The sequence below is a fragment of the Vombatus ursinus genome, unplaced genomic scaffold (genome assembly GCF_900497805.2).
Source record: "Vombatus ursinus unplaced genomic scaffold, bare-nosed wombat genome assembly UNPS02000749.1, whole genome shotgun sequence".
Classification (NCBI taxonomy): domain Eukaryota; kingdom Metazoa; phylum Chordata; class Mammalia; order Diprotodontia; family Vombatidae; genus Vombatus; species Vombatus ursinus.
This window is the reverse complement of record NW_020940527.1, coordinates 21,867,885-21,879,093: the sequence shown is the minus strand read 5'-3', so window position 1 is coordinate 21,879,093 and position 11,209 is coordinate 21,867,885. Positions and strand designations below refer to the sequence as shown.

Genomic DNA, 11,209 nt, shown 5'->3' with positions numbered 1-11,209 from the left:
CTTCCTTCCTTCCTTCCTTCCTTCCTTCCTTCCTTCCTTCCTTCCTTTCTTTCTTTTTTCCTTCCTTCCTTCCTTCTTTCCTTCCTTCTTTCTTTCCTTCCTTCCTCCCTCCCTCCTTCCCTACCTCCTCCTTTCCCCTAATTTCTTGATTTACCCTCATCTTTTTCAGATTCCCATGTATATACTATCTTTCTTTACTAGAATATAAGTTCCTTGATGGCAGGGAATCTATTTTTTTTTCTGCTTGTATTTGTATTCCTAGCACTCAGCATAGTGTCTGGCACATAAGTAAGCATTTAATAAATGCTTGTTGACTTGACTTGCTTTATGGATTCCTGGGGTGAGGGAGGAAGGTGGGGCTCGAGGAAAGGGACAAAGTGCCAATATAGACCACTGCCAAGGTCAGAAGAGTCCAAGTTCATAATATACTTGAATTGAAACATGTATAAATGTAATGTATCCATGAAATGAAGTCCAGGAAACAATGACAATAACCAAAAATGATATAGTTCTTTAACATTTACAAAACACTTCACATAGATTATTTCATCTGAGCTTCACGACAACCCTGTGAGGTAGAAACAATAGGTTATTATTAGGGGAGTTGGGTTGCACTTGTGATTTCATGTGCATCACTTGTTCTATAAAATTATAGTCTATCCATGGAACATAAACTTCTGAAGAGAACAGGTCTTTGTATCTCTAGTTCCTAGCACAGTGCTTGGCACATAGTAGGTTGTTCTTGGTTGTCCTTCACTTTTTTTTTTTGGATAGGCAATGGGGTTAAGTGACTTGCCCAGGGTCACACAGCTAGTAAGTATCAAGTGTCTGAGGCCAGATTTGAACTCAGGTCCTCCTGCCTCCAGGGCCAATGCTCTTTCCGCTGCACCACCTAACTGCCCCTTGTCCTTCACTTTTGAAGAGGACCAATAACTTCAAGGGGAGATGTCTTGATTTACATGTGAATTGAATTTAAGTGAGGCAGAATTGCACAAAGTCATCAACCTCTACTTAAACATACATGTATCTTGTATATACATATACATCTACACATACATATCATATATATGTTTTTGTGTGTATGTATGTATATATACATATACATATATATAATCTCCACACATATGTTTTATAAACGCACACACACACAAATTGATAGGAGAGTTGAACTAGCTTGCCCAGGGTCCCATAGTCAGTATGTGTCAGAGTTGGAAAGATACATACATAGATATTAACAAAAGTTGATATTTATGTAGTACTTTAAAGTTTGCAAAGCATAACCCATCAGTCCAGCAATTTTGCTCCTGGAGAGAGAGAGAGGCTGTGTTATCTCAGGCTATAACATTAGCAGTTTCTGTTCCAGCCGGTACTTCATTTCCCAAGGGCTGATTATCCAATATACAGATTCTCACAAAACCTCTCAATTTCTCCCCTCATACTGCCTGCCTTCCTGGCACTTTCTTGCTGAAAGCTCTCTTTTCACTGGAAGGTGAGGAAGAAAGACAGAAAACAATCCCTTCTGCTTCTCATTCACAGTATTGGGTCCAGGTTTTGTGGGGAGGAAGGCTAGAGCTTTGGGGGATGGTTGTGTCTGTAGTTCATCCCTATTATCTTTCTCTATCTCCTCTTTCTGAGGATACAAAGACTATATTTAGTACTTTAAAAATGTGAAGACAGATTAAGAGTTACTTATTATACTAGGTTGACTGTTATAGATAAAATTGCAGTTAGGCTAGTTTGATATACTAATCGCAGATAATTTTAATACCAACTCTTTTTTTTTAACTTTAGGTATAAAGGTAATAGAGAAAAAGGAGAGACTTTGAGGCCTTGAAATTTCATACTAGTCACCAGCTCTATGGTCAGAATTCCCTATATAAGTACCAACCTTCCAGCTAATTTTGAGTTGCATAAAAATGGCTTGTAGACACTTTACTTTGGGGGTTAAAAACAAGTGTTTTGAATTGACCAACCTTTATCTTTCATAACCCTTGGGAGATAAGTGTGTTGAAGAGGAACTTCTCTTTAAAAAAAAGATAGACAAGAACAGCACAGACTGGCCAGTAATTTTCTGAAGATCATGTAACTACTGAATGAGGCAATGTTGATTTGTAACTGGGATACTGGATGACCCAGTGTAAGACTGTACTTCTGAACTACACCGGAGATTTTTCAGAATTACTCTTTTCTGAATTTGCTCTGGTACTACTGCACTTCCTCTGGCCTAGTTTTAGAGTATGATTTTTTTAGGAACACCTTGGCCAATTTCATCGGTGTTAAGGTCTTCTGTTCTGGATGGTTGTGGATTGGATTGACTGCTTCCTCCTAAATCATGACAATGGGTAGCAAACTACTCCCTCCATGTGCCACTTGGAAAAAAAAAAGAGAATTGAAGTTACTTTGGGCTTTCAGTGGTTTCATTATCTTACAAATTGATTGCCTTAATATTGAAATTTGTATTAATATCTTAGTGACTTACATAAATTAGAATTATGTACGTATGTGTATATATGCATGCTTATATATGTGCACATACACATACACGACCATATTTAAGCCAATTTAGTAATGCCGTATTACCCCTGGGTCAGATAGAAATCCCAAACATCTGTGTGTATATGTATATATATGCTTATATAAAATCTATACTATATATGTATGTATATATTTCTATATGTGTACAAATGTGTGCATGTACATATATGTGAGTGTATATATTTCATTTACATGCATATATACACATGTGTGTATGATATATATACATGTAGGCATACATATATGCAAATCACACACATAGTCAGAGACCTTTGTGATCATCCTATTCAAAATATTAATTTTACAGATGAGGACAGTGAGACCTAGAATGGTTCAGTGACTTGCCCCAGGTTTTCTAGTTAACTAGTATAACTAGAACTCAAGCCTCCTAGTTCAGTGTTGTTCCCTATACAACAGAGACTTTTAGTTACTACTGAGGTTTGAGGTTAATATTGCACCAAGTGTAAAGTTTTCTATGTGCACTTTGAGGTGTACGTACCAATCTGTTTTCTGTAGACCACCTTATATCTAAAGTCAGAAATGCTCACCAGCTATACTCTATTGCCTTTTGGGCAATGAATTTTTTGACTACAGCTATCTTGAGGACCATCGACCATATTTCAGACAAGTGGTGATCATCATTGGTGAAAGGAGTACCCACATGGATAAAATCTCTTGCTTTCCCTATTATAGTACTCTCCCTTCCATCTTAAAACATATGTCTTCTCTATACCTTGCTGTTCCTTCTAGCCACTGTCCAACATCTTTTCTCTTTCACTCTCAAACTCCTTGAGCAAGTGGTCTACAACTGTTGCATCAGCAATGGACAACCGCCATGATATCCATGTTGGCCTATTGGCATGTGTCAAATAAACAAAATGCCTATGGGCAAAGGAAAACCATGCCTTGCATGCAGGCACACCCTTTCAGAAGATTATATCAGCTTATTTGGTTGTCATCTACACTGGAACTAAGAAAACACAACCACGTAAACAAAATAACAACTGAGACAACACAACTGAGGTGTTTTCTCATCAGCTGTTCTCCAGTGTGTCCCCTCTCCCCTATATACAATTGAAGACAACTAAACTGAGTGCATCATGTACACATATCATGCTGTTGCTTGTCCTTCATTCTCGAAGAAGACCAAGACATCAGGGAGGTGATGCCATAACATGCAAGTGAACTGGATTCGAGTGAGGGAGAGCTGGGCAAAGTCACCTGCCTCACTCTCTCCTCCAGAGCCATCTGGGTCCAGTGGCCAGATATGGATCAGGACAACTGGAGATGGCCCAGGATGCAGTGGGAGACCTTGGCCTTTTTAAGCTAAGGTCTTTAACAGGTCTCAATTGTCAGAGGCAATGCCCATTCAGGAATTAAGGCTAGGTATCAGATGCACCTCTAAGACTAATGACATCTTACTCTGTGTCAGGCACTGTGCTAAGCCTTGGGGATACAATGAAAGAGAAAAGATAGTCCCTGCACGACTGTGAGTAGTTCACTGTCTAATGGAGGAGACAACATACAGACAGTTAGGTATAAACAAATTATATACAGAATAAACAGGAAATAATCAATGGGAGAAGGCACTAGATTTAAGAGGGATTAGGAAAAGTTTCTTGCACATGGTGGGATTTTAGCTGGGATGTAAAGGAGCATGTGAGCTCTAAAATTTTCCATCTCCAGTGTTTTAGGTTCCTGACTCTTTCTCAACTCATGGGTAAATTTGGTTAGCCTGTCTTGGGATTTACTGAAATTTTCTGAAGTTGTTCTGACGAGGATCTCGTGTGTTCTGAAGAGATCAGAGGCCCCCGGGTTATGTGAGAGTTTGGCTCTGAAGCTCCCCCAGTGAAGGGCCAACACCCGAAGGAATAAGGTCATACCTTTACAACAGTTTTATTTTCCATACTTAGTACCCTCATATTGTTAGATGGATATATGGCATCATTTCTTCGAGGTCCACTCATTTCATGCATATCTGACTCTTTGTGACCCCATTTGAGATTTTCTTGGTATAGATACTGAAGTGGTTTGCCATTTCCTTGCTTTGCCTAGATGGCCCAGAGATAGACTGTAGTGGAGCTGACTTGTCTTTATTCACAGGCCCTAGAGATAAACCGGGGGAACAGAGCAAAGCTGAGAAAGGAGGATGATGAAGAAGAAGAATCAGAATACATACTCTTCCCCTCACATCACCCACAAATCAGGGTTACAACATAGATTTACCTATTGGACCTTCTGCTTTGCCCTCTCATCTTCCTATAATTCTCTGGAGAGAATTATTTCCTCATTTGCAGTGAAGCCCTGGACTTGTTATAAAATGCTTATAGACTATAAAAGGCCTCTTTCTATGACCACAGGGCCCCACCAGGTAACTGTTTCTTTCTGTAATAAATATTTCTAGACTGAGTGATTGATTTACAAGCTGGCCATCATTGAGGAAGGTGAGATTTCGGGGTGAATTTCATTGAGGTTGTAATGTCAAATTCAGGGGTGAACGAGTTTGGCCCATTGGAAAAAGAAGACCCTGGCTTTCAGGACTCCTGCCCACATTTAGCTCTTTTCTTTCCACTCATTCACTGTGTGTTGGGCACAGATTTACTCCTTCCCAATAGTGTCAGGAGACCCCATTAATATCGGTAAAGTGCTTAGTGTCTTACAGGCCAGAACCATTCTCTATGTGCAAGACATCCAGATGAATTCTTTTTGGTTTTGATATAGAGTGAAAGTCCTTTGGGGAGGATATTTGTTTTCTCCAAATGAGTTTTCTTCAACCCTAAATTTACCTGATTTGTGTCCCCCTTTGTTATGGTACTTTTGATGAAATATGAGATTCCAGGGTACACTGAGGGTCGATTTTTTTGGTTATATATGACATCATAAAAATTAATCTTTAAGAATAAGCTTCCAGAATCAGTGATGAAAAAAAGATGAACTGTTTTTTTCTCTATGTCTGTTTACAAAATGTATTTATTCATGGGCTACATTTCACAGTTCTAGGCAATGTTATCTAAGACTCCATTGCCTCCAATCTTCCATCTCTTTGACCTCCATGTAGTTGCTAGACTAGAAATTCACTAATGCTTGTTGACAACAAAGAATTTAAAATCCATCCACCTCTGGATCTATCTTCCTGGTGTCTGAATATATCCTTCTCACTCAACACCCTACAAAGTAGAATTCCTTTGATTTTACTCACTGTTGACATTTTTTCAGTGTTCAAAGTTGTTTAAATGTGTGTTTTCCCACAGGTGAATACTTGTCCCTTTTCTCTTTCAATATCCTCCCCCTTGCTAGTCTCACTTAGTCCCACAGCATCAGCAACCTCTTCTTTTCCAATGATGCCTAAATCTCTGTATCTAGCTCTGACCTCATTTTGACACTCATTCAGAGAGTCTAGATTCCAATATCCCTAGCTTCTAGGAGAATGGAGTTCTAAAGCTCTTTCCTCAAGGATCAATACCAAGGGAATAAGGAGATACCCTCAGAACTGCTTCCTTTGTAGGATTTAATATTCTAAGACTGCTAGAAGGATGAATGGTTTCATTCTTCATATTTATAGTCTTAGAACTTGGCACAGTCTCTGTCTTAACACAAGCTTGCTGGAAATGAAACTTGCTGTGATCCTTTCACCCCAAATCAATAATACTTTCTTCCCTCATATCTCCCAGCACTTTGTTTTGCAATTTTCTAACGACTTTATTGTATCATGAATGTTATTGTCATCTATGTCTTGTTGTTTGTCCTTTGTTTTAGAGGACCAATAACATCATGGAATGATGTCTTGAGTTGTAGGTGAATTGGACTTAAATAAGGCAGAGTTGCACAAAATCATCAGCCTCATTCTCTCTTCCAGAGTCAGTGAAGTTCAGTGGCAAAACAAAAGTGAGGATAATGGTCATGGCCCCGGGTGCAATGGATGACCTTGGCATCTTCAATGTCTGACCAAGCTCTAAGCGTTCCACAGCACCTGTTTCAGCCATCTTCATGTCCGTTGGAACAAATTGTTCTCATCTGCCCATTCTTCTGGAGGAAGTCTTCACATGCATGGGGTAGACATCTCTCTAACTCACTGACAGGTTACAGGCCTGTCAGTTACCCTCAACCTGCCAAGACAGTTTTACTATTGTGTGGCTTCTGCACATGTTATAACTTCTTGGAACCACAGGTAAGAGTTGGGTGAATCAGGAAGACACCAAAGGTGGATGAGCAAGCTCTGAAAAGGGCTCAGTAAGTCTTCACAGCAGAGGTCCTAGTCCCGCTGAACACGTACACCCCTCATGTCTTAATCCCCGCCTAGACTATAACCTCTGTGAACATTTGTACATAATCTAAACATTTTTTTAAAAAAAACTCTCTCAGTACTTAGCACAGAGCTCTGCTCAGAGTAGGTGCTTAATATTTGATGGATGCACAGATGCTTTAAATATTTTCTTATTCTGTAAGTTTCTAAAGAAGAGACTATACTTTTTAAATTTGATTTTAATATTATTTATCATAGAACCACATGCTTACTAAATTTTTGATGATGATGTTGATGATGGCCACCTTTTTTTTCCCTTTCATTTTACGCAAGTGAAGACTTTGATCTTACAACTTGTTCAGATCACATGACATTTTGAGGCCTCATATATACTAATTTCAGTACTTAGCAGAAAAATAGTTATCTTCTTGAGATGTGTATTTACCAACTTAAATGTGTACTTGTCACAGGAATATTCTACCCTCTGTGGTTTCCCCTGAAAAGTCCCATCCTAAATTGCCACATATACTGTCCTTTGTTTAGATCAAAGTAGATAGAGAGGACATTTTGAGGAACGAAAGGAAATGCTCAGTGGTATAAGCACCTAGGCAATTTATAGGGTCAGTTTGTAAAATCTAATACCAAATGATTCATCTTCTCTATTATTTAAGAAATTCTGGCAAAAGAGTTTCTATCACATAAAAATTTCTGACTATGTATAGACTTGGAGTATTCCAGATGGTACCACTAGAAGTAGTAGGTGGCACAGTAGATAGAGTTCCAAGCCTGGAATCAGGAAGATCTGAATTCAAATCTGGCCTCAGACACTTAATAGCTATGTGACCCTGGGCAGATTACTTACCTCTGTTTGCCTCAGTTTCCTTATTTGTAAAATGAGTTGGAGAAGAAAATGACAAACCACTCCAGGATCTTTGCCAAGAAAACCCCAAATGCGGTCACAAAGAGTCAGACACAACTGAAATGCCTGGACAACAACAAAGAATAGAGAATGGATAGACTAGAGTAGGAAGTAGCAGGCATATTGTGGATAGAATAGTGGCCTAGAAGTCAGAAAGACTTGGATTCAGATTCAGTCTCTGATACTAACTGTGTGACAATGTCAAGTTATTGAATCATTCTGAGCCTTAGTTTCTTCATCTGTAAAATGAAAATAAATAATAATACATGAAGGCTCTACTTGACAAGATTAGTAGGAGGATCATGGAAGATGATGTACATTTTTAAAAAAGCTTAATTTTCATCTCCAGTCTTCTCTATTGGGAAGCTAGATGGTGCAGGAAATAGAGTACTGGACTTTGAATCAAGAAGTCTCATTTTCATGAGTTCAAATCTAGCCTCAGACGCTTACTAGCTGTCTGACCCTGGGCAAGTCAATTCCTCATCTGTAAAAAGAGCTGGAGGAGGAAATGACTAAAATAGAAATGAAGGAAAAGAGAAAATGTGTTGTAAGAGAAAGCAGGAGCGTATGATACCAGGATCCCATCCTGGCCAACGGTCTTCCCCACTCTGACTGAGTTCAGAAGAATCACAAAGTTATGAAGTGTGGAATATGAGAGCTGAAAGGGACTTCGGAGCTCCTTTTATGGAAAGCTTTTCCTTGTACTAAGAAAAGATCCTTGACAAAGTTTACACTGCTAGATAAAAAGCAGCAAGTGGGATTCCTCCCCATGCCCCAGTTTCAGAGCTTCTTAAAGCTGTTGAAAGAACTCTCTGGAGAAGCCAATCCCTTTTCCCATGTAATGCTGTGATCAATAGTCTTATGTCAATGCTGAAGGCATTGATATAGATAGGCCTTTCATGGATGGATGGATAACTTGATGGAAGATGCTGAGCTCTCAGGAGAAAATGGAGTCATACAATTCTTTGCATGTATAGAATGTCATTCCTTCTAAGATCATAAAGTTATTTTTTTAAATCTACGTTATCTGAACGAGGTAGTGAATTGTAGTAGAGCCCATTACAGACTTAGAATCAGGAGACATAGATTCAAATCCCGTCTCTGATATGTGTATAGGTATCTCCGATACCTATGTGACCTGTGAGCAAGTCATTTGCCTTGTCTAAGCTTCAGAGAGGAAAACATTTATAGAAACGTGAGTTATTATTATCTCATTTATCTCAACAACAATTCCTCCTATCGAATTGGTTGGAGTAGTCACTGCTACCCCCATTTTCTATGTATTGATGGTATTTACATCCTTCACTATTTTCTGCATGTTTGATAGAGTATGTAATAATAGTAGTTAGCTTTTATATAGCTCTTTGAAGTTGACAAAACTCATTTTATTTGATCCTCACAACAACCCCGAAAAGGCAGGTGCTGTTATTTACAGATGAGGAAACTGAGGCTGAGAGAAGTTAAGTGACTTGTGCAGGGTCACTCAGCTAGCAAGTGTCGGGGAAGGGGGGGCAGGATTCAAACTCAAGTACTCCTGACCCCAAGTTCTAGTGTTCTATTTCCCATGTCACCTAATAGGTTCTATGTTTCATCTATTCATGTCAAGGCTGGAAGTCATTAAAAAAAAATCAGCGTCTATTATCCCAGATTCTAGGAGAGCAAGGTTGTGATGTTTATAATCCCTTCCTTGGAAAGGGCTACAAATTACGAATAGGAGAGCCTAAAGAGCCTGAGCGTCTCCCTCCCAGGATGTGGCTGCTGTTTGTTTCTGTCCCCCATCACGTGGTGTGGTTTGGCCCCAGCTCCTTTAGATGACAGTTCATGCAGTCATGCATTAGCTAAGTTGCTGTGGGTGAGCCATCCAGCCCAGCTGGGCAGCCGGGATGGCCTTGGGTTCTGAGATCCTGAAGATTCTTCTTCTTTTCTTAAGTAAGTATCAGCAGCAGCAGCATCGCCTGCCCCCCTCTGCAGCAGGTTGAGTTTTCCAGAAGTCCACTTGATTTTTGCTGTATTGCTTTGAATTCTACATCAGTCCTGTTTCCTGCTGTTTACAGAGAAAGGCTCTTGGTGTGACTTGACTGAGGTATGGTTGTGTTAACTTGCTGAAGGTGAGCGTGGAGGGTGTGTGACTCTTCACAGGGGTGAAGGGAAGGTTGGATGTCTGTCCTCATTTATGACTCCTGAAGCTCTCGATTGATATACATATGTATTCATAACATCCTGTTTTTTTCTTCTAATTTAAACTTGAGCTGCCAAATAAAGAAGCCAAGGTTGTTATGAGGTTCAGTTTCACACTTGGGAGCTTTGGAGAGCTTTGCAATGCCCTTCGTTACCCAGAGGCCTCTTTTTCACAAGCTATCCCTCCTTTCTGATGGAGTGTTTACCAACCAATTGAAAAGCTAGTCTTATTGAAATAGAATGGCTTTTTAAAAATAGATTTATAGATTATGAGGTTTGAAAAGGACCAGTGGAAGAGTTTTAACATGGAAGGGTGACTGGGGCTTTGCCTCAGGATGGGATATTTAGAAGGTACAAAAATTTAACCCATGCACTCCTACAAAGCAGAAGTTCCTTCTTTTTCCTTCTTTCTTTCGTTCCTCCCTTCCTTTATGTCTTTGTTTCTTTCTCTTTCTTTCTCTTTGTTTGTTTCTTCCTTTCCTAGGTCTCCCTGTCTCCTCCTTAGGCAATATGGTGGTCTTTCACTCCCAAGGGCTCACCATATTGGTTTTGGAATTAGTGTAGACGTCTAACACATGTAGCCCATTGAAGCTCAGGATTCTTGAACTAGAGGGATCCTCCAGTCTCAGTTTCCTAAGTATTGGGGACTACAGACATGCACTGGCACTCTAAAGCTATTCTTCTTTCTATTTCACCAAGCTACATCAAGACACTGAGGAAGAAGGATGCTATCTCAATACTGGGTAAGAAAGTAGGGGGAGGAAATATCTTCTTACCCAATACCAGCACCCTAGAACCAAGGCCTGATCACCTTATCTTAGTTACAGCTTTGGTTCTAAGATCCTGTTAGTGCCTGCCTGCCTGGTTCAAATCCTTACACTACCTCTTGCTAGCTGTGTGACCTTAGATATATCACATTACTTCTCTAGGCCTCAGGACCAGAGAATAGAAGATATGGGTTCCTGTCGGGTGTGAGGAGAGCAGGTGGCATCCTGTTTGTTCCCTTCCTCTGTTCCATAAAGAAAATCTTAACTGATCCTGCCCTTTACTATCCCCTCCCTAAGGCTTTACTTTCCTTCTCTTTCTTTCCAGAAATAATAGCAACAACAACAACCTATCCTCTCTCTTGCAACCCCTTTGTAAACATGAAAACTCACTATACAGTGTAAGTAATAATCTCGTTACTACTTTCCCTCCTGGACACTGGGTGGGAGGGAGGTTTTCTGAAGCTGATCTGCTCGTGCAGAAAGCAAACAGGAACTGAAATCCCATGGGCTGGATCAAATGACCTCTGAGATGCCTTCCAATTCTTAGAATTTGTTGACTAAACCACT

At 39.8% G+C, this 11,209-nt stretch overlaps 1 protein-coding gene and 1 long non-coding RNA gene across 3 annotated transcripts in view; one reads left to right on the top strand and one right to left on the bottom strand.

The window, feature by feature from the left end:
• The window catches only part of LOC114042496, a 29,691-nt gene that overhangs the window by 11,520 nt on the left and 6,962 nt on the right, over positions 1–11,209 (bottom strand). The gene's annotated exons all lie outside the window — the stretch shown is intronic.
• The window catches only part of TMEM273 (transmembrane protein 273), a 54,886-nt gene continuing 53,157 nt past the window's right edge, over positions 9,481–11,209 (top strand). For both annotated transcript variants that reach the window (XR_003568990.1, XM_027861162.1), the window contains exon 1: positions 9,481–9,626. Coding sequence is in view for 1 of the 2 variants with exons in the window: in XM_027861162.1 (XP_027716963.1) it covers positions 9,581–9,626 (46 nt within the window). In the remaining variant the exon portion in view is untranslated. The remainder of the gene's footprint in view (positions 9,627–11,209) is intronic.